Below are 23,600 nucleotides of genomic sequence, written 5' to 3' on the forward strand. Positions count from 1 at the left end.
ACTTTGCAGGCTGAGGTTTCCCAATGGGTGACTCCTACTAATAAGTCGGGCTTCTAAATATACTTTTGAAAGTGCTGCATGCTTGACAGCTCCACCTAAATTGTGTCCATCTGCAGGACTTCAAAGGCAGATGCAACTGGGTCTGTATTTAAAGAGCACAAATGGACAGAGAGGTGGCACGGGATGCACTGCAGGTTGCTGAAAGCAGTGGTGTGCCAGCACAGCCTTTGGACACCTCTGGGGCTTTGGTATATTGAGTGTAGATCTATAGAAGTCCAGATGGGAGAACTGTTGTATGTTCAATGCTGCAGACGTTTTCTGCACTCAAAAGAAGATTGAACCTAAGAGCACAGAGCAAATATTCACTTCTGCAGAAGCATCCCTCTTATTTTTATGACCCCTGCCATTTTAAGGAGTTTAATCTGAATTCTGCAACCAAGACCTGATGCTCACAAAACGTAGAGACTCCTCCCATGCTTCCCAAAAGAGTTAAAGAGACAGAATTCAAGAACATTTTTGGAAAAGGTTTAAATGTTTTCCATTTGTAATGATATGCCAGATGAACAAAAGTTGTAAGAACACACAATTTCTGTGCATCTTCTTTTAATGCATCTCAGAGGCAAAATATGTAGAGGTGACACGGCATGTTTCATTGATGGGGCGTCAGGACACCCACCAGTCCCCTAAATATGCAGCATTTAAACGTGTTAGCTTAGAATCCATCTGGATTCCAGTTGGGGGAATGGACAGCGACTCATTTTTTATCTCCCCAACAGATGAATGTGGAATTGTCGCTCAGATTTCTGAGCCTTTGGCCGCGGCCGACATCCCAGCCTACTACATCAGTACTTTTAAGTTCGATCACGCGTTGGTGAGTATCCAAACTGCTTCTTTGGGGTAGGGGAGGGCTTCCTGGGAGGGAAACAGTGATGGGAACACCAGTAGGCACGACAGAGCTCAGCTGGTTTGTGCTGTTCGTCTTGCTTCCCTCAGAGTGCCCTTCACTGCATCACTTCTCCTTTCATCACTGCACGCTCACTGTCCAATAATCCTACCTGTGACCTTCGGAAGCCCCGAAGAGCCCAAGGGGTTTTTTTTGCACTGGGGTTTTTTCAGCTCGTTTCTTGGGTTTTTCACAGCTGGCGCAAACCCATTTGCAGCCCATAGGTCATGTGTGTAAAGGGTAAGAGTAAATATTATTCTAGATAGCAAAGGTCAGAGCGGGGTATGTGTTTGTCTTATTTTCTTGAATATTAACTGTGCTGATAAGATAAGCTAATAAAACACCATTTTAAAATCAATACTGTTAGCTTTGCCTCGCATTCCTACCTGCTGCCGTGGCCCCGGAGCATGCTGTGTGCACAGGGCACGGGGTGCAGAGTGCTGCTAATTGTCAGGCAGTATCTGGAGAGCTTAAAATAGATGCTTCACTTCAAACTCGTGCCGTGCAATTGTGATGACTCTGCAGCAGCTCCGCCTTTTAGAAGTGGCTGCATCCGACCCAGCAGCCTGTAAGCAGCTGGCAGGCTCTTGTTTGGGCCAAGCATTGAGCTCTGCGAATCTTCCTTTCTAAGTCAGTACTTTGTCACTTTCCTTGCTACTTGCTGTTTACTTTTTGTGTGCTTTTACACGCCTTTTCACCTGGATGGTGCTGTTCTGGCACCGAGGTGTGCTGACTGCTGGTGCATTGCAAGCCCTCCTTTGCTTTGTTGGCCAAGACCCTCACCTAGGCTCTTTACTTCCCAAATGCCTTCACTTCCAGCGGCATCTCTCAAGGTCTAAGAGCATCTTGAACCTCTTCTCTCCATCCTCTCTTTGTTTGAGGTCGTTCAGCGTTTGCTGTCAACAGTTCAGAGTTCTTTATAAAAACTCATTCCCCTTGCCCCGATCTTTTTACTCCTGTGCATCTTATGGTGTTTTTTGTTGCTTGCTTTTTCCTGGCTGTTAACACTCAGCTCTCCCTGCTGTTAGCTGCAGGAGTGCTCTGGAAGTCATTCCCTCTCTGGGAGGCATTGCCAAGATGGGAACCTTCAGCTCTCCATGGATGGATGAGGTGGGGCTGGGCTGGAGGCAGCTTCCAGTGAGCTTTTCCAGGTGCTCTGCTCCCTTTGCCTCCTACTTGGAGGTTCCTTGCTCATCTTCCCCAGCATTTTGCACCTACCGAGGCTGGAGCTGTGGTTGGGAAGCAGTTGGGAGCTTTGCTATGGCTCTCCTTGTGGCTGTGTGATCTGCCCTCTGGCTGCCAGTGAGCACGTTGCACCAGTTGCCCTCTTTAGGGATCTCGAAGGTGTCGTGCACAACTAGGATGTGTCCCACAGATCAAGACTTTGCACATCCGTCCTGGAGAAAACGAAGCCCAGCCCTTCATTGTGTGACTGATAGTGCCTTGGCATTAAGGGAGCCAGGCAGCATTCAACATACAGGGAAAAAACAATGAAGGAGGAAGTGGAGCTTCATAGTCCTATTTCATGTGATGGATGTTTGCTGGAGTTCTCTTCCAAACCCAGAAGAATTGGCCCTGTGGTTCTTTTAAGGTTATTTTCTTCCTTTCCCAGCAGACCTTTGTTCACACATCATCAGAGTTAGCAGCTCCTGTTCCATCTTCCTGCTGGAAAATTGAATGCTTTTCTTGTTATTTCTCATAGGTTTTTTTTTTTCTCTCTCTTTTTTTTTTTTTTTCTCTCAGTTTTGTTAAAAAGCTCTCAGAAACTCACAGTGCAGCCATATTTCCACTGAGCTCAGAGGGTCTCCAATGAATCCAGGTATTGTGCTCCTGGCCAAGGAGTCAAATACCTCGCAGAGGAAGCAGTCCCTTCATCTTCCCTACCAGGAGTTATGTTGGCTTCCCACAGCTGCTCACAGATCATTTATTTTCCCTCCATCCCCTTCTCACTTTCCAAGAGCTGTTGGCTGCCCATCCCCTGAGGGCCATCACTGAATGTAGGTCGTGGTCAGTGCCTCTCTGCTGCTCGTGGGCCTCTATGTGTCATTATTTTCCTTTCTGCCAATGAGAGTCACTCCAGGATCTTCTGTGCTTTCTGTTACAAGACACCCACTGGAAATTGTCTAGGAGGACTTCTGTGGTGAAGTTCCATCACAGGGTTGGAATAGAAAGCTCAGGTGCTGTGCTCCACCACCACTGCTGACCCTCAGCTCCCCATGACCTGGTGTGCTCCCCACCCACATGGGTCCATGGGTCCAAAATCTGGTGAGTGCCCCCCGGAGGGGCAGGAATCTGGCATGTAGATGCATAACTCAAAGTCTCCAAAATAAAGGAGCTACAAGGACTCCGGGAGCTTTACCTGAATGCCCCCTTTGATAGAACCATTAAGGTTGGAAAAGACCACTGAGATCATCAAGTCCAACTGCCCACCCATCACCACCGTGCCCACTGACCCTGTCACTCAGTGCCGTGCCCTCCTCCTGTCAGAAGCTGTATTGGGAAGTGCCAGAACAGAGGTGCACAGGGCTTTGCCAGCAGCAGCAGGGAGAGGTAGAAGGAAAGTCCCATTGCTACGTTTGCATCAGCTCTTCTGAAATGGAGGGTCCCATAGCTGGAGCCCTGTCTCTGTGAGTTCAGGTTTCCAACAGCATTCCTGGCTCCTTGGGGCTGCTCATTCTGCCTTTGGTCATCCAACCCAAGGTTTGTTAGAACCTGACCTTTCTTTTTTGTTCCCTTTGCAGGTACCTGAAGAAAATATAAACGGTGTGGTCAATGCACTCCAAGTCAGTCAAGCTGAAAAGCATTAGAAATCTTCTGAGCTGGTTCCAGATGCTTTTTATTATTATTATAATTATTATTATTATTCTTTTTTTTTTTTTTCTCACAGTATTTCTTGAAAAATCTGATTCCAGAGAGTGACATGAAAAGAGACTGTGGAAAGTTGAGCAGAAACAGCTCCAAATAGCCTTTGTTTTAATTATTATTATTATTATTATTATTGTTATTTTATTAAATTTCTTTATGAATGAGGGGCAGGAGGAGGAGAGGTCAGGCTGTTTCCTGAGGCTCAGCTCGGGGTGAGATGGAGCTGCCCGGGAACTCCCGTTGTTCCCCAGCACGTGGCATGGATGGATGGATGGACACGGATGGACGGACAGATGTGGGCGCTGCGCCCTGAGCCCCATAGCACGGCCAGAGTGGGTGGGCTGCTGGCTGCCAGAGAGCCCTGAGACCCCTAAAAATGAAATGTGGAATTAAACAGAAAAGAGGTCGCACGGTGCTGGCTTGTCTCCTCCCATCAGGCTGTCTGAGGACTGTCTGTCGTTGCGTATGTTGGGTTAGGATGGGGTTGGGGTTCTGTTTCTCCTCTTTGGTGCTGGAAAAGGGGAAGATATCCTGTTGTCTGAACTGTCCTATGGGTCTTTATCCCTGCAGTCACAGCTTGGCTGCCTGCAGGAAGCCTGTTGGGGAGGCATTGCGCTGGCCCTGCAGATCATACCACCGGGGCTTCTGTCTGCTTTGAGTCTGGCTTAGGTCTCTTTTCCCTCTCCCCACCCCCAGTGTGCTCCCCTCATGTCCCTGATCCAGGACAGCTGCTGTCCCCTTGCCCCCCAGGACCAGCAGGAGGAGAGAGATTCCTTCTCTCCCATCCCAATTGTAGACATTTGCGGGGCACAAAGTGTTGTCCAGTGTCCTGATGGCTGCTCCTCTCCTACCCCACAGCCTGGGCCACCTCAGACAGGTTGTCCCCACCAGGTGCAGGAGGTCCCCAAACCCTGCTGGGCCCCATCCTGTGGCTTTTATCAGCTCCTTCCTCCCCAGAGTGGAAATATCTGCCATGGGGGGACCGAACTCATGGGGGTTTTCCATTGGCTTCAGGTCTATGAAAGCTGAACTGTGCTGAAAACTCCCCCAAAAACCCATACAGCACAGCCCAGTGCCCACAGCTGATGTCACCCAGCACAGGGAGAGGGGGAGAAGCCACCTGCACAGGGTCTGCCCTCACAGTCAGGAGCCCAAACATTTCTTGCGTTCCTATTCTTCCCACGTTGAACACGGAGAAGTGGCACATTGCAGTTTCAATGGGCACTTCCCAGCCTTGCTGAATGAAGAGCCTCTGGCGTGGTGGTCATGAGGCTGCATCCTGCAGCTGCGAGGCAGGGAGTTGCAGCAATCTGCAGGGGGTAATGAGCAGGCAGGAGATGATGCTGCAGGCAGGAGATGATGCTGCAGGCGTGGTGTGTGCTGGTGCACAGGACGTGCACCCATTGGTGTTGCTTCCTAAGGAGCAGCAAGAGGAGAAGTACTTGAAACAAGCAGCAATTCTACTGAGCCTTAAGAAAAAGTGAAAAAAAAAATAATAGGGTTTTATTTTATTTTTCCTTTAATTTTGCACTCAGGATGATTTAGAGGTGGTTTTGGTTGTTCCACTTCTTTCCTGGAGGGAAGTGGCCTTAAATTCCCGAAATCTGTGGCTGCAGAGCACCACACGGGGCTGTCCCACCCTGCAGACATGGGCCCAAAAATGCCACAAGGTGCACAACCCCACATGGGCTCTTTGTGCCCCCCGTCATCCTCAGCTTCCCCTCCTCGAGGCCTTCCATTTCTCCGCAATTGGGGCTTTTTTCCCCCTCCTTGCCTTTTTCTTTCTTTCTTTCTTTCTTTTGTTCTTCTGCCTGGTTGGATTTCAGCTGCAGATTCCTTTCTCCCGTGCAAGTGTGTGCACACACATAGAAATGCCCGTGGTGGTTTGTGTTGGTGTGACTGTACACAGCACACACACCTGAGCAATAGAGACTCACACGTGCTGTGTGCATACACGGGGCACGTACAGATGTAGTAAATGCTGTCTGCACACGTGTACTCACTGTGTATTTTGACTTCAAGTGTGTCAGCAATAGGAGCACGTGGTCCCGCTCCGTCTGCAGCCGGGTGCCTCAAGCACAGTGATGGGAGAAAAGCTGCTCCTTTTCCTCTCGTCCTTTTCGCTGCCGGGCTGCCATGGTGGCGGTGCCGCTTTGAATCAAGCATCCAAAATCCCTCCATGAAGGATCAGTGACGTTGTGCACGAGGCATCGGGTCCCGTGTGTGGGCGCTGTGCCCAAAAGAGAGCCCGTGGTCCCACGTGGCTGCTGGGCGATTGCTGCTTTCTTGCTCTGGGTTCAGCCCCAGCAGCGTGGTGTTGCAGCCATCAGTGATGGGCGTCATTTGGCGATGGCATTTGTCCCTTTCTTTCTGTCACTGCCTCTCCTGTGCGCGTCTCCAGCAGCAGCTTAAGGCATCTCACTTACCGTCCCCGTCCTGACTGCAGATGGCGGACTGGATTAAACTTTTATTACCTGCCAGAGAGCAAAACCCAGTAATCCTTTTGCCAAACAGTATTTACACTGTGTGGTGTGAGCTGGGGTGTGTTTACATTGGCTGAGGTTTGTGGCTCTGCCTGGCAGCTTCAGCTGCCTCCTCCCATGAGTCCATCCGGGCCTGTGTGCATCCCATGGGCAGCACTCAGGGCACTGCACTGTGGGACTGAACCCATCTCAGCCCCATTCCCCATCCCTGCTCCTCCGTCACTCAGCCCCTATGAAGCACAATGTAGTGTAACGCCAGCTGTCACCAGCACAGGAGAGGGACCGCGTCCTGCAGCACAGCAGAGCACGTTCCTGGGGCTGCTCAGCAGATCCTGTAGCAGCAGCTGCCCCTGCAGAGGCAATGCACAGCCCCTGATCCTGGCAAGGGAGTGAATGAAGTACTGAGAGCCAAGTGTATGACAGTTTTAGGGTGTGAATGTGTAGAGAAACATACCTCTTGGGAACTGAATAGCCAAGAAGTCCCTCTTGTCAGTCTCCAGCCAGCACCAGCCCCTTCTGCTGGTTGGGAAGATGATGGGATGCAGGGCTGGGGCTGAACGCTGCCACGCAGAGCACACGGCCCCACTGCCCACACTCAGTTCTGTGGATGAGGTGCATGTGGGTTTGGCATGGCCTGGGGAGATGGCATGGTTGGGTCCCAAAGCTCACTGTGCACTACAGACACTGCAGCGTGCTGCTGGTACCAGTGCTGCCCTGGGAGATGATGCCACAAGCACAGCTCTGTTCTGCCTTCATTTTGGGGCATGGTTGGATTTTTCCTCTGGCTGTGGAAGTGGCAGAGGCGCTGTCCCTGCATGGCACATTTGGCAGATGCTGTTGGCAGTGTGGGGTTCCCCCACTCCCCTGCCATCCCTGTGCTGAGGCACTGAATGAGCTTTCTGCAATAGCAGCCATCAGCCTTTTTCCCAAAGAACTCCCACCAGCTCTTTTGTAACTTGAAAGAACGCCATTTTCTGTGCACCTCGTGGCTTTGTGGGGGTGCTGGGGAGCATGAGGTGCTCTGGGGTGACGTACATTGGGACTTCCTTCTCATGAAGCTGGAGTGCTTCAGGAGAGCCCATCTCCCCCTTCCCCACTAATACAGCTGGCCTGTTGGCCCCGGGTTTGTCACTAAAATGAGGGGTGTGATGGTCCTGCTGCCTGCCTGCTGCTCACTGGGCACCACAAGGGTCAGTGGGGGAGGACTTTGTATGGAGCAGCCCCACCATCCCCCTCACTTGAGGCTGTAGTGTGGTTCTGGCACTGCAGTGCCCTGGTTGGCAGCACCTGGAAGGGGTGCAGCTCTGCCCTAACACTATGCTGGGGTCCTGCCTGGCTGGAGCAGGGCCCAGCAGATCTCTCCACCCTTCTCTGCCCTTAGGAAGCCTGCATTTCCCCAAGGATTGCTCACAGTGTTGCCCCCCCCATAAACTTCCAGCGAGCTGTCAGGACAGCAGGGGCTGCCCCACTGCTGCAGTGGCCATGTGGGGGTGCACAGCCCTCTGGACCCTCACAAACCCTTCCCCAGGAGCCTCTCCTTGGGGGATGCAAATGATGCAGTGTATTTTTCCCTTTGAACTCCCAGCCTACTGCAAACCGTTGTGGGGCTCACCCAGACCAGCATCGGGCTGTGCAGCTGAGAGCGGCCGCTTTGCATTCCCAATGCGCTGCTTTCCTTCGCCGGTCTGCTGCTGCCAAGCTGAGGTTTATGTACTGTATGGGGGGGGTGGAAGAAAAAGGAAATCAAACACAGAACACACACAGAAAAAAAAAAGAAGAAAAAAAAAATCCTAATGTTCCAAAACAAATGACAGTATATTTTGTACTTTGTAAAAGTGTTAATTAAAATGAAAAAGAAGGAAAAGAAAAAAAAAAAGGTGCAACGCTGTCTGCTTCTGTGCTGCTCAAACTGATGACAATAAAGCAGAGCTCGGCACTGTGCTTATAAGATGTAGTGTGCCACGTTGCCACCCAGAGGGGTTCACCCAGTGGGGGCTCCCTGCCCCACATTGCCCCATATAAGTGGGTTTTGTCCTTCACCCAATGGCACAAATGCTGCAGGAGGTGCTGGGGGGCGGCTCCAACCCTTATGAAAAGACAAGAAGTGGAGTGGAGTCATGAGTAATGTTATCCCAGCAGTCTTCTGAAAGCTCTGATTATTTGTCCTGTGAGTCATTTGTTTTTGAAGGCTCCTGGAGAGAAAAGAGGTGCCTAAAATATCGCTGTTTTGGGGGGCTCTGAGGCGCCCTGTGCCCAGCTGCATGGGCACAGCCCTGCTCCAGGCCTTGTCCTGCAGTGCCTGCACGCTATTTTAAGCCCCAACTGACAACACAGTGGGGTTTTGGAGGGCAAATTACTCTTGCTAATCAATGCAAAATCAAGGAGGTTGCGTTGGTTTTAATTGGAGCTGCACCCACCTCACTGCAGGGACCTCCAGGACTCTTCTCTGAAGGACAAAGTGCTGAACACCACCTCCCAGCACATTGCTGCTGCTGGCTCCTCACCTTTGAGAGTGCTGTAATCAGTAGCTGTAAGCCCTTTAGTGGAGCAAAGCCTTCCTGTGGGTGTTCAGAAGCCATCGGTGTCCACCTGGCACCATCCGCAGAGATCGCACTTCCCATCAGGGCTGGCCACAGTGCAGTTCCCCATTGCTGTCAGGGTCTGGAGCAAACATCCGTCCTGACTTCAGAAAGGACTTGAGGAACCAACTACACACAGCCTGGGCAGCCTCCCAGCCAGCCCCAGGGAGCTCATGGAGCTGAACATCCTGATGGCCATTGTAATGTCATCACTTCAGCAGTGCCCAGCACAACCAAAACAAAGGGCAGTAGCAGTTCTCAGACCTCCCAATCTACTACTAACCCCATGGCCACTAACCACTGTAATGAAAGTGCAAACACTCCCACTACTGTATAACACCTCTATTTCAGGTTAAAGACCTTGCTGGCATTTAATTAACATACAGACATTGCAATTTATTGCACTGAAACACAGCCAGGTGTGACTTGGAATCACTTCTCATCCCAGTTCTCCAAAAGGCCCAACCCCAAAGGGCACCAGGAAGCACTTGTGCAAGAGCAACTCACAGCCAACAGTGATCCCATCCACCAGGCAGCAATCCTGCAGTCTCATCTAACAGCAACAGGCACGAAGGGGGCTGTTACAAACACCCTTCTGGCAGTAGGTTTTGCATTTATTTTCAATGCTTTAATGCGGTTCCACATGAGAAAAAAAGGGCATAGCTGCTCCCATGAGGTCAGCAAGATATGCTTGGGCAGCTCAAGCCAGATGTAGAAGGTTTAATTTAAAGCCAACTTAACAAGGATTCACAGCAGTAAAGGTCCTTCACAATTGAACATTCGCTTTCTGCTTGTTCTGCCTCAACCCACCACTACAACACCAGCTACATTTACAGTAATTCACAGGCATCTTTATGTGCACACTTTGTTTCACCTTCCCTGCATTTCATGCAAAGTCCTTCAGATGGATTTCATCAAGGTAAGCTCAGCCCCAAACTTCACTAATTACACGCCAGATTCAAGCTAGAATTGCAGCTAATGGAGCCAAACTATGCAGTCGTGCTGTCCTGGGAAGCATGGACACACTGCATCCTGCAGCACTATCGGGGCTGCCAGGGTGGAGGTGCCTCAGCTGACAAAAGAACAGCACAGTGCTCCACAAGGCTTAAGCTTAAATGAAGAGCTGCAAGACAGAGCAGCCCTTGTGGGAAGTCAAGCTCAAGAAAATTTCCATTACTACCAATACAAAGACTTTATCATTGCTTTATTAAAAACATTTGCTTGGATTTTGAAAAAAAAATCGTTTACAAAGTGGAGGTATCTCCTAGAGAGACATATGGCACAACTCTGCCTGAGCTTTGGAGTATTTCACAGTAGTTTTCCAGTTCAGTGCCTACAAGTTCTGCATCCCATCTCGCTTAGCCTACTGGATCTCAGATGTGCTTACTGCAAAAACTTCTCTGCTGAGAAGGTACCAAGAAGCCAAGGCTTTGCAGTAACACTGCTGCTTGCCCAAGACTCCCTCCTCTGACATGCACTGCAGAACTGCCAGGCTAATTCAAGAAGGCTCTTTGCAACTGAGAACAATCACAGCCCCACAGACAAGAAAGACTGCAAGAACATCCAAAAGTCAAAGGCAGCAGTATGAAGACAAAGTACTGACAAACACTGAGTGCTGCTCATTTCCACTGCACGTAGTTTGAAGGGAGCTTTGTTTGCAGCCTACTTCCACTGTCCATCAATCTGTGCTTCTATAGCAGTGGTAGTGCAGGCAGCATATGATTTATCTTTCCACGTTGTCTTATTTAGCAGTACTTTCCCCCTGCAGACAAGTTCTCAAACTCTCCCAGTTTAACCGATGTGTTCCTTAGTTGTGCAGTTTTCAGAGTGCACAGCTGGTGGTGGATGCTGGGTACAGCTGTGCTGGACTCCAACCACCAGAATGAGTTTTCTTCCACATAAAAACACAGTAACAAAAAAAAAGTTTTCTCTTGAGAAATAGCTTGGCTCAGTCCAACACTGATGTGCCAGAGAAAGTATCCATAAATGAATGTCCTGAGTTACAATTTCATCTGTCAGTCTTCCCTGAGGGTGATAGATGCTCTTCATCCTTACGCCCAGGGGGACTCACCAGCTGTGGGCTGGGTGTCAGACTCTTTGGGAGCCTGCCATGAAGCTGCCAGAGCACTCCCTGTGTTTCCACTCTCTCTGGGGAATGTAACTCCTTCCTGCAGCCAGGCTGGAGTGTTTCCACGATGCAGAGATGACAGCACACCCAGGCACTGTTATGGCTGTCTCTGCTCACAGTCGCTTCTTGCCTGGCTCCCTGGAGTGAGCCTTCTTTTCCAAGAAGCTCTTCGCCACATCTTCAAAGCACGGTGCCAAGGCTCAGCAATATTACATGAAAGATTTAACCATGCTTACCATATGATCAACTCCACATGCAACATCCACCACTTCACCGGGTATAGTTACCTGGATCAGACATACAAGAGCAGATTATTTCTTAAGATGAGATTTTGTACATGATATTTCCTGTTTCTCATTCCTCCCCTTCTGCTTAACCTATCAGTTGCTTTTGCAGGAACTTACACCTATGAAAGTGTCACCTGGAAAACCCAGAGAAAGCAAGACTTAGCACCAGAGATGCTTGTGCACTGAGCAGTGAAACATTCCCATTCTCCCCTCACAGAAGCCTTTCCAAAAGGCAGAATGAGAGGCCTCATAGCAGACAGCAAGGAGACTGTATCCTTACCCCATCTGCACAGCAGCACAAAAACATGCCCAAACAGAACGTAACCCAGACAACAGGATGAGGATCTGCCCAAGCACCACAAGGATTAGTCTCTTCTCTCATCAGCAAGGGCAGGAGAGGTGTAAAAACTCAACTTTGCCTAAGGCAGTTTTTGCTCTGATGTTAAGCAGACCCAGCCCACCCGCTAGTATAGCTATGCCTCTTTCACTTGTAGTAGACTTAAAGCTCAAAGAAAGCAGAGGCTACAAAGAGCAAGATGCAAGCTTTCCTTTGGAGCTAAAGGAATGCAGAGATAGCTAGCTCTAGAGCAGGACATTATAAAGAGAATGGTAACTGCTCTTGCTTTGGTACAGTGATGCAGTAACATCCTGCAGGAGCTAGTTGTTGGAGGGAGCATAACCCTCAAAGCAGACTCAAAAATACCTCCACCCCTAGGACAGGCTAGATAAAGATCTTTGGAAAAGAAAGCAGTTCTACAGTCATCTTAGGTTTCCACTTCTGCCAAAATTACTTAATCAAACTATGCAGCAAATGATGTTTCTTGCCCTCATGATAACAAAGATGAGCTAAAAAATACACTCTTCATCTTAACATTACTGTCCTTACCCTCCATGGGAAATACTGGTCTTCCATTCTTCCAATTCCCAGGCACCCTCTTAGATTCTTGCCCCATACAAAGAGTTCTCCTCTGTCTATGCAAAGAAAGAAGAATAAAAAAATAAATCAGGCAGAGTCATTTAAAAAAACCTCTATTTGTTTTTTTAATTTTTTAATCCTCCTGGCATCCTGAGCTCAGAAATACGGAGATCAGCTCCACAGAATAGATGACCACAACCATCTAAAGCAAGTACAGTTTATCCAGGTTGCAGTTTGTAAAGCCTCCTGGATAACAGGGGAGACCAGTTACAGGCACATCACTTCCCCAACACTGACCAAGCATGTCAGGACTAAGCACTTCTCTTTAGCAAAGTACTGTTTTTGCTAAGCAAGCACATGGGTTTTCTGTGCTGCTGCCCTCTGCTGATCATTTCTAAGTGACCTTCACATCCAGAGCTTTTGACAGCTGGTATCAAACACATGCATACATACCACAGTGTCACATCCTAGCATACTATCTGTACAGGTCTTCCCACCTCAGACTGCTAATAGAATTGGTCAGAAGAGGCAAGAAAGCCTGACATTTAAACTCTCGGTTTTAGCCTGTCCATCTATCACAAGAATTCTTTTTGCTTCTGAAGTGTAATTGATTGATTTATTCTGTATGAGGAAATAAAGAAAACCTGTCTGCTTGAGAGATCGATTGATTTTTTACTAGAATAAAAACACTTTCTAGAACTTATAGTTCATTTTAGAAGTGACAAGTAAGTAACAGACATGTTCACACTGAAACAGGCTTTATCATAGCAGTACCTATGATTAGAGACCATGCTGACTCCTGTGAGCACGTTGCCCCTCCTGCTGCAATCCAGTGTGGTTTAAGTTTAAAGAAAGATGGCTTTGTCTGTTAGTTAAGCTGAGAATAGCACGGCCATACGGCTTCTACATGACAACAGGACCAGAAACTTACTTGTAAGTGCTGCAAAGTGGCTGAGTCCACAGCGAACACGAGCAACACGGACATCCGAACTGAAGTCTGACCAGCCAAAAAGGCTGGGGGGGATCATCTCTGGCACTGCTGTTTCAGTTAGGTTTGGTCCTTTCCCAAGAATTCCATACCCCCAGACGAAAACAGCTCCTTCTTCTGCATTACAGTAAGAAGACATTCTGTAATAAAGTCTGTGCTTGTGAAGTTCATGCCATGACCAAGAGTTAATCAGATCCAAAGGGATATTCTTTCTCCCATAGAGGTCTAACACATTCTGAATATTCAAAAGTAATAAACAATGCATCCCCATTCAAATGCCTTTATTTTTTTCCCTAAGCTGTGTATACTAATGAAGCTACACAGGCAAAAATTTTATGGGGGAAGAACGCCAACATGATAAAGGCTGGATAAAATACTTCAGCTAGAGACTGAATATTTCATTATCACTGCTTACTCCTTTGAGGCACAGCCGAACCAGGCAGGCCAGCTGCCCTGCCTGCCATTCTCCCTTAAGCTCTGTGCCTGAGAAAGGCAGCAGCTGGACGGCATAAGACAGAGTAAGATGCAATGACTGCCAGCCTCACTTCCTTCATGCTAGAAGCCAAAATGCCTTCACAGTAACTGCGTTGTAAATGGGAATCTCTTCATCAAGAAAATCCCTCCTCAAAGCAGTACAACCCTTTCCCTTACTCCTTTATTCAGGAACTTTCTTCAAGCTCCTCATACTGCTGGCAATCCCAGGAACATTCAGCAAGAATTCTCAGAACTCTACTTTCTAGTCTACTTCATCAAGACTTATTTGTAAGTCAGACTTATATCAAGTCTGACTTATAAAGGACTGCCCCTCCTCTCAAGTGTTGCCTTACTTCTTTCCTACATTCACCTTCATTATAGGCCACCCATGTGATCAGAAAAGAAAGGATCAGAAGGGATCTCTAGTTCATTCTTAAATCATAGCGTTCTCATCATCCAAGCTTTTCTCATACTGACAGCAACTCCCTGCTCTAGTGAACAAGAAGCTGGCTTCAGTATGTCATAATCCATCCACTGCATGGCCTTGCATTAAAGAGGATGACTAAAAAAATCAACTCACCAGTCAGTACAATGTTGCCAGTACCTCCACACGCAGCCTCCTTTATCTTCCCAATCTTAAATGGCAAATGTCTGGGAACGTTCACCTGTGTGAGGTTGCAAGAGTTGTTTCAGACAAGGCAATAAACTGGAAACTGCACCTACATTTTTAATGTTTTCTATAGTTTTGGTTACAGGTAGTACCTGCTGTTCCATAATTTGCACATTACCTATGTGATATGTAAAACTCCAGCTTTAGCAAAGGTGCCATTCAGCTATTCCAGACCCTTCCAACTTCAGCCGTAAGCACCCAGTCAGGCAGCTACTACTACACTGCTTATAACAGTCATTGTCTTCAGGCCTTCCAAGCCCCAATAATTAGCCCTACACTAAGGATAGATGAGGAATAGCATGGGAAACAAAGTTACATATTTTACTAGGGCCATGCTAATGTGATTGCTTGCTCTTAGCTTTCTGCCAAGAATAGCTGAGTATGAATGAATTCCCTGACTCCGTTTTCTACACTAACTCTAAGAGGAGACCATCTGTCTAATTACATCAGTACTACAGCACTTAGTGTCAAGTCAGCACTATATTCTTTACCCACAGAAGTTTGCTCCAAAAAAGCTTCTATGTGCAAAAAACTGGGCCTTGTTTAGGGTCAACTCTAAACCTACTAAGGTAGCTGGTGTAAAAATCCAGGCCCATGGCACAGAATTCAACATTATGAAGTACATAATTAAAGAACATAATTCCCTGCTGTATTATACACAAGTACTGACAAAAACTTGATTTTAAAAGTTATAAAACACAATTCCTCTGTAATACCTTTTTTTTTCCCCCCAGTCTTCATTTCTTTCTACAGATCCTAAGATTGCCTCATTAAAGCACTCAGCACAAACACTAAGCTGCATCTCATTGGGTGCAAATGCAATAGGCTGAGGAAAAGAATACAGCATGCTCTCTCCCTATAACAGACAAACAAACTGGGATGAGGTAACCCAAACCTCTGCCTATCAGTAGCTGGGAAGCACGCTGCCCTAAAGCTATACAACCATTTCAGACACATTGGTTTCGTAAACATTGGGAAAATCAGCCTGCTGGTAGTGTTAGTTTATATTGATTTATACTGCTGTCAAAAAAGAGCTGGGAGAAGCACTTAATTTTTAACTGCAGACTAACAGAAACATGTGAAAACAAGGCCCCCAGGCCAACTGACCTGTGTGGTTTCTGTGACAGATGCCAACTGCAAGTATTCTGAATTTCCCCAACCAAAGAGGTCTCCCTCATCTGAAACAGCCAGACAACAGTCCCCATAGGAAGAGACTTGAACAATGTTTACTCCAGCAATGTCACCACCTAGCTTAGTTGGAACACTGGTGATATTGTAGTGTCCAAGACCTGAAAGGGAAAAAAAGAACAAGATGATTAAGAATATTTTTCCAGCCATACTTTAATTCCTACACACAACCCACTTCAATTGACAAGCAGCCCCAAACACCAGCTCTACTAGCCAAAGCTACCTCTCTCTGAAATACAGAACAACTTTATACAGCCATACTCAGGAAACAGTCTAGGCTCTGGTCTCTCTTGTCTGCATGGACTGAAGAGTTTGATAGCACTGAACAGGCCAAGCAGATATCCTGATGGAGGCAAAATTCCACAGACCAGCAGCACTGTGTCTTCTGCAAAGACAGCCACAAGTGACAGCACACTCTGCTGTCTTTGCAGAAGACAGCAAAGAAAAATCATTTTAGACTACAGCAGGTGAAGTGGCAAAAGATGCTGGGAAGCCAGCACATGACATGACAGCTGCTTGGACAGGAGACCAGAATGCAGATAGACCACGGTATGCCTGTGTGAGAGAACCACAGGAAGAACCTGGCTTCAGGAGCAGCAGAAGGACTAAACAGCAGGAAAGGCTCAGAGAAAGTCCTCTGCCAGCAAGAGCCACCAGAACGAGGGCCTGGCCAAAGATCCCATGCTAAGACAGCAGCTGCAGCCAAAGATTTCTGTTAGTCCAAAACAGGAAGCAAAAGACCCCGAAATGACAATCATGAAGCAAAGTCTGCATGGAACCAGGGAGCTAACTTTCACATGCCACTTCCAGATTCCCTCCTCTCAAGCTTCAAACAGCAAACACATCCTCCTCAGACTACAAGCTGGGATTGACAGCACGGTATCTGGAAAGTGAACTGAACTGCTCTGTCTCAGTGTGGTGACACAAGAGCACTGAGAACATCTGCACACAGCTGGAAACACACCAGTCCTTTTCCATCCAAACATGCAAGGCAAATCTAGCTCTGAATTAAGAGCTTGCACTTTAGTGAACTGATGAATATAGCAAGTAGAGCTGAGCTCCTACCTGTTTGTCCATCAGCTCCCCAGCCACATGCAAAGACAGCACCTTTCTTGGTTCTAAACAGACTGTGGTCCTGCCCACACACAACCTGCACACAAACAGAAAGCCAGACCTGGTCAGGAAAGGTCATGTGTTCAGAATCGATTTAATGAAGCATTACTAGCAGACAAATTGAGCAATGAACCTCTGCAGTGCCCATCAGCTCAGATTTTGACCTTTCCCTGCAAATGAAAATGCTCTACAGGCAGGGAAGGCTACAAACAGCGTGACACAGCACAAGAAGCAGCAGAGTTTTCTTTGTGGAAAGTGATGCTGCAGATCTTTTGTTCTCAGATGCAGAACAAGGCTTAGCTAACAGAAAGCCAGATTCAGCAGTGCAACATAGTAACAGTAAAGAGTAAATAAGAGATCTCCCCTCTCAGAAGGCTACCACACAGCTCTCAATGCCAGTTACAAACTGCTACTGATCCCTTGCCATGCAAATACTCCAGGAACACATCTGTTCTTAAATCGAGGTTTACACTGAACTAGCAATCATGTCTGTCACAGGCTTGCCACAAATTAAAGCCAAGCTCTTCAAAAACAGAGCCTAAAAATTCACCAAACATTAATTCACAATTTAAGAGATTGACTACCAGAAATTTTAAGCAAGCAGATGCTGCAAAAGTACAAACAGGTACCAATGACTCAATTCCCCTGAGGAAAAAAACCTTTGAAAAGCCTAACTCTAAACATAACTAGGATGTGCCATGGTTCACTCTCTAACTGCTGATAAAGACATTATCCTTCCCTTTGAGGATGCTGCACAAGCCAGAAGCAACACCTATACACAAAGTACTACTATAGCAGCACAGCCTACTACTGCTGAACTGCTCCTGTGCCTGGAAATGCTGCAGCTGTGTGAAGAATGGGCATTACAAACAGCGTTCTGCAAACCCTCAGCAGATCTCACAGTTCACTTTTGAAATGGAAAAGACAAAATTCAAAATAAAGCAGCTTCCCAGTGACCAGGACTCCAAGGGATTATTAATGAAGGTGTTTTATAGGACCGGACCCAGCACTGACCCCCAGGGTACACCACCAGATAATGGCCTCCAACCAGTCTTTGTGCCACTGATCACCATGCTCTGGGCTCAGCCACCAAGCCAATTTTGAACCCACCTTCCGAATTAGAATTAGAAGATCCTCTTACCTGGACAACTCTGCTGTCAAAATCATTCAGCTGATGAATTAAATGACTTTCACTGGACATCATCAAATGGCAACCGAGAAGATAAAAGGCAAAAGAGAGCATTTCAGAGGACTGCAACTGAAAAATGTGAAGGTAGACCTTCCTTTACCGAAAGCCACTTCGCTGTTTGAAGAGAGTCTTTCATGCTCGTATAGAATCAGAAAGCACAGTTCCACTGAAGAAAAAAGGGAACTGATTTTGCATTCTCTCCTCCTAAAGAACTGATGCTTTTAAAATATAACCTTTAATGGGAATTGGGGGTGGAAGTTCTCAAACACATTCCCTAGCCTGGAAAGAACACTGACAATAGATAATACTGCAGCACCTGCATAAACACTATGCTTAACTGCAGACTAATTGGAATTAGATCCCAGAGCCCAAACATAGCAGTGTTAGCATCCATTTCACTCTTTCATAAAAAGAGGAATTCTGAACAATACAACTAACTTCCAATATCAAGGTGAAGAAGAGCGAGCTAAATTACAGCTATTTTCTTAAAACTCCACAGGCCAAGTCTTGTGGATCACTCAGCAATCTGCAAGACCTCTTCCAAGCCCAGTGAGGGAATCAGTAACTTTCAACATATTCCACTTAGACTGCTACTCTCTTGTAAAGCATTTTGAGAATACACTTTGTGGCCCATAAACACACCATAAAAGAAATCAGTCCAGATTCAAAGGCAGACACAGCACAGAGGTCCAACAAAAGGATGATTCTTTCATGATGAAATGGCATTTCTAAGACCCTCAGAAAAGGCACTTGCACACCCCCTCTGAAAGGCTGAAGGAAGAAGGAAGGACTACTGATACGGATTACCTCAGGCTATTTGTGAAGGCTGCTTTTCCTCACTGTGTCCTGAGAAAATTGTCAGATATTGGCTGTTTTTGCTGCTTTATGAACATGGTAAGAACTCCTGTGTCCAACCTGGCTTTAGAGTCAGGCCCTTTATATGATGCCTGCAGCATCAAATCCTGTTCAAGATTAAGAATGGTATCCTTATACCACCTACAAGCTTTACTGAAAGGTTCTTTTCATGCAACAATGCTTTTAACGTTAACAGAGTTCCAATCATTTGGATTCTCACCTGTAAATTTCATCTTCAACAACTTTCCGACCACACTGTCCATAAGAATTGTTTCCCATGGTGAAGACTGAAAAACAATGATAAAACACACTAGTTTTGTTGCTGCCCAACCTCACAAAAGCTTCTTTGCAGGTACACAAAATATTTTCATGAAGCCCTCAGTATGAAAGTTCAAACGCAACACTTTACAAATGGGCAGATGCTTTCACCAAACCAAATCCACTTAAAGTCAAGCGACTGAATCCATTTTAGTCAACAATATCCAGGAGGCATTGTTGCAGGCACAGCAGCAGTACCTGGAGCCCATTGGCTGTCCTTCAGTAATTGCACAGCCCATCCTGCCGTTGCCAAGGAGACTCAGGAATAGATCAGTGCTCCCACAGGAGCGTTACATCCACCATGCAGCTCACCCAGCGATAAGCAGCGCTGAAGCCATTGCTACAGAGAATTACCAGAGAGGCAGAACGCCAATTCACACACCAGACCTTCTGTACTGAGGCCGATTCACTGCTTTTATAAATGCAGCACTCAGGTTCCATGGGGAAGGTAACACAGAACTATTGGCAAAGCCATCCAAAAATGAATTCAAAAACATATCTGCCTGAACAAGACAAATAGCCTGCACTTAAACGAGGCCTGAGGCCAGATAAACAAACCACATTTTGCAATGCTTGCAGTGAAAAAGCATCCAACGTGTTTACAGCTTCAGCCAAACAGAACGCAGAGCACAGCCTGATTATCAGCTCAGGCCTCTCCCTCCTGGGAGCAATCCCACAATGGGCAACAGCTCCCTGCATCACATCGACAGTACAGACAGTCCTGCTGGGGTCTCATTCTAGAGCGCATCAGACAATCTTTCTCAAGTCTTTTAATGAAAGCACAGTCAGTCCCTTGTTACCAGCATGAGCGATACTATACCTCCTTCGCTATCTGTCAGGACCAGGGAATGAGCTCTTCCACAGGACACCTGCAAGACTCGAGTCTTCTGTGGCTTCTCCAGTGGTAATGGAATTGGAGATGGTTCTAAGACGTATTCATAGCCTTTAGCTTAAGAAATAGAGAGAAATAAAGAAGTCAGCTGATCCCGTAAAACAAATTTATTGTATATTTGTTGATTATTCTGTACATACACAAACAGATTCCTAGTTTGTTACAAAAGCAAACTTATTTTTGAAAGCTAGGATGCTGATCAAAGTAAAAAGGTGAGTGATATTCATCACTGGAAGGAAAAGGTGAAAAGAAATAGGGATGGCTGAAGCCAAGAACCACTGCCTAACCAAAAATCCACCACACCTAGACAGTGAATGTTAATAAAGCATCCAGAAGCCAGAACTGGGAAACGGAGGCTTTCAGCCATATGCTCAATCATTTTGTTGAATACATCTAGATTACTAGAAAGCCTAACACTAAGCACAGACAAAGTACTCTGTACAAGTGGGGATACTGCAAACAAGGTACAATAGCAGACACCACAAAAAGACAGCATGAAAGGCAAACGTAAAATCTTAGGGCTTCTTATTTAAAGAGCAGTAGATTAAAGACCCTTTCAGAAAATAGCTTGCAAAAAACAATAGCAAGCACAGCTCCATAAGGGATAAGAGATCTAAGGTTCAAGAAGGAAAGTGAAAGGCTGTATTAAAAAAAGATTTAGGAACTTAAAGAATATGTGATCAGTTACAGTCAACTGGGAAAAAAAAATGAACAGCAAAACATAATAAGTACTAAGCAAAAGGTTAAGGGGAGATAAAAAGCTGTGATATCAAAGACTATAACAGGTGAAAGCAAATCCCAGAAGACTCAGTGCAGTATTCTGCTCACACGTAGCAGCATTTTAACTAGTTCTCACTGCCTCAATTAGAAAAAGAACACCTACACGTACTCTTTAAGTCAGACACTACTGTCAGCAAAGCTGGTATCTGCTTAAGGAGACACAGACATCAGAAAACAAAAACCCTTTTCCTCTCTCTGTTCCTTCCAGTTCAGCCATGCCAACTACTGGGATCTGTGGTAATGAACCCAGTATCATCACTGATGGTATCTGAAGGACACGAGAGGAAAAGAAACAAGGTGGCTAAGGCAGGGAAGGGTGAAAATAAAATATAAGTAGTTTAGCTTAGAAAAAGCTGATTCTACGGCACGACATACAGCCATCTGGAAACCAGAAGGTTTAGGTTCCCCACAAAACAGCTCTGTGGGACACAGCATTAGAACTAGCAGTTATTAAAGCAAGGTTGCAAAACCAAGGAACAAGCAGCTTAGCCAACAGAAAACTTGTCTGTGGAAAGTTAAATGCGGAGCAGAAGCAACCTCACTGATCTGTACATCACTTTCAACAGCTCCCACAAAACACTGCACACTCCCTTACTTAGAAGGGCGTGAACTGCAGAACCATTTAACCTTTCTCTGGACTCTTTTGCAAAAAGAAAAATCAGCATGCCATACAAAAAACTAGAAGACGAGAGGACACTTCTGAGACTTGAACAGTTACAGAACTCAGAGTAAGAGCTGAAGCCTTTAAAAGCAAAAGTGAGTGGAGGCTGCTGTCATTTCCCTGCTGCTGCTTAAGTGCATACACTTGCTGTGTACATTAACATTTGGAAAGTATATATATATATATATATATATATATATATATATATATATATATATATATATATATATATATATATATTGCTATATGCTATAGTGAATTCCAGCAGCAGTGCACAATGCAGACACTTCAGCAGTATTTTCTATTGGTTTGCCATTAAGTTTAATTTTCTGCCTACAACAGACATGTCACACCTGGATGAATGATGCTCTTACAGGATATTAAGAGGAAAAACTTGCTATAATGTGGTTTTCCCTAATTGTTTAATAAGCATTTTCAAACAAAAACCCTCTAAGGAAAGGAAGCTCATGGTTTTTGATATCTGGCTTAGGTGGAAAGTGACAGCTTTCTGCATAGAAATAATCTTCTTCATGTGTTTAAGAGCTTAGTATAAGATCAAATGATTAAATAATGTGTTTTCCTTTCAAAATTCAATTCTGTATTAAAATAAAATAAATCAACAGCTTCACAAAAAGCCAACACTAACCTTGACAAAAAAAGTCTCCATGTGAAAGGAAATTACTTTATAGATGCAAAGGCAACAGAAGGGAGCAAACTACCTTGCCAAAATCATTTTAATAACTGGCCCATCACACTGTCTGTAGACACAACAAAAAGGTGCTTCCATTTTAGTTGTCTTTTAGACAACAATACAGGAACAGTGCCTAAAACAGACGGATGTCTTCAACACTTACTTACAAACCATGAAAAAAAAACACAGCTAAGTTCAAAACCCAAACAAACATATAAGCGTATGTAAGTATGTAAGTATGGGCCTGTGACCTGCATCAAAATCTCCAGCAAATTTTCTACACCTCATCTGAAGTTTCCCTCATTGTGTGCACCCCACAGCGCTGCCCTGTAAGGCCTTACAACACCTCAATCCTTACTTCTGTCTCTTATGCTTCTCTGAAATCCAAGCTGGGAGTCCTTGTTCAGGCCCATGCCCCACACTTTGGTGATGTCGGTGGTGTTAGAGGACAGCAACGTGAATCCATAACCACAGGCAGCAGACGTTATCTTTGAAGACAGAGAACAGCATTCAATAATAAGCTAAAGCTTAGAAAAATGAATCATGGCATCATTAAGGTTGGAAAAGACCAGTGAGAACACCAAGCCCAACCACCAACCCACTCCCACCATGCCCACATCCCTCAGTGCCAAAACCCCACAGCTCTCGAACACCTCCAGGGACAGTGACACCACCTCCCTGTGCAGCTGTGCCACTCTTGGAGAACAAACATTTCCTGATATCCAAGCTGAACCTCCCCTGGCACAACTTAAGGCCATCACCTTTCATCCTATCACTGTCACCTGAGAGGCCGACCCTCATCTCACACCTCCTTTCAGGCACTTGAGGAAGCTCAGAGGAGACCTTATTGTGCTCTACTCCACACTGACCCACCCCAGCTCCCTCAGCCATCACACCTGTGCTCCGGACCCCACACAGCTCTGCTGCTCCTCTCTGGACACACTCCAGTACCTCAATGTCCCTCCTATAACCCACACCCAACGCACTGATCGAGCAGTTCCTACAGCAGGAGGCACAGAACAGTCGCTGTGGTGGTTCCGAATACCTCCGGAGGAGACCAAAGCCACTGAGGGCAGAGCTCCGGCACCCTCACAGCGAATGCTGTGCTCAGACGGAGCTCCCCGGGTTCCAGCCCCAGCAGCCCAGCCCCCCGCGCCCACCTTCTCCTCCGTTTCCAGCCGGTAAGGCGTCGCTTGGATCCGCCGCGGCTTCTTCCAGCCCGCGTCCGGCTTCACGAAGCTGGGCACGCCCAGAGCGCCCGAGTAGGAGAAACCCCACACGAAGACGCGATCCTTCCGCTTAACCGCCTTCCCCACGTACTGGAAGATCGGGGAGGCCTCATCGGCTTCCCGCAGCTGCCGGGCACTCGGTGGCCCCGCGGGCTTGGCCAGGCCGCGCTGCGGAACCGGCGGAGGCCGCGCTGCCTTCAGAGCCCGCCGCACCGCCGCCGCCGCCATCTTGGCGACCTCTGACCTGAGCCACCCGCCCTGTGCGCATGCGCTGTACAGTGCGCTCCTTCCGCGCCCTTATCTTAAAGCGGCAACGCCGGTCAGCTCAGAGGGTGGGCCCAACCTGAACCC

General features: G+C 46.8%; 2 protein-coding genes across 11 annotated transcripts in view; one reads left to right on the top strand and one right to left on the bottom strand.

The window, feature by feature from the left end:
• The window catches only part of GATSL2 (GATS protein like 2), an 89,933-nt gene extending 85,710 nt beyond the window's left edge, over positions 1-4,223 (top strand). For 5 of the 10 annotated variants that reach the window (XM_025141933.3, XM_015295702.4, XM_046902314.1 and 2 more), the window contains 2 exons: positions 777-871; positions 3,685-4,223. In XM_025141933.3, coding sequence (XP_024997701.1) covers positions 777-871; positions 3,685-3,750 — 161 coding nt within the window. In that variant the 3' untranslated portion in view covers positions 3,751-4,223. Of the gene's footprint in view, positions 1-776; positions 872-1,971; positions 2,814-3,684 lie in introns of those variants that run through there. The other 5 variants (XM_040650040.2, XM_040650041.2, XM_040650042.2 and 2 more) reach the window with 1 other exon arrangement.
• Positions 4,224-10,057: 5,834 nt separating this feature from the next.
• Positions 10,058-23,495, bottom strand: RCC1L (RCC1 like). The gene is made up of 11 exons (NM_001006212.2): positions 23,181-23,495; positions 22,379-22,508; positions 19,817-19,945; positions 18,899-18,965; positions 17,776-17,827; positions 16,587-16,671; positions 15,441-15,622; positions 14,244-14,328; positions 13,133-13,306; positions 12,172-12,257; positions 10,058-11,285 (listed from the first exon to the last, which is right to left on the bottom strand). The coding sequence occupies exons 1-11, from the start codon at positions 23,475-23,477 to the stop codon at positions 11,208-11,210; spliced, it is 1,365 nt and encodes a 454-aa protein (NP_001006212.2). The 5' UTR covers positions 23,478-23,495; the 3' UTR covers positions 10,058-11,207.
• Between the last annotated feature and the right edge of the window lie 105 nt (positions 23,496-23,600).

This window comes from Gallus gallus, chromosome 19 (assembly GCF_016699485.2).
Source record: "Gallus gallus isolate bGalGal1 chromosome 19, bGalGal1.mat.broiler.GRCg7b, whole genome shotgun sequence".
Lineage (NCBI taxonomy): Eukaryota > Metazoa > Chordata > Aves > Galliformes > Phasianidae > Gallus > Gallus gallus.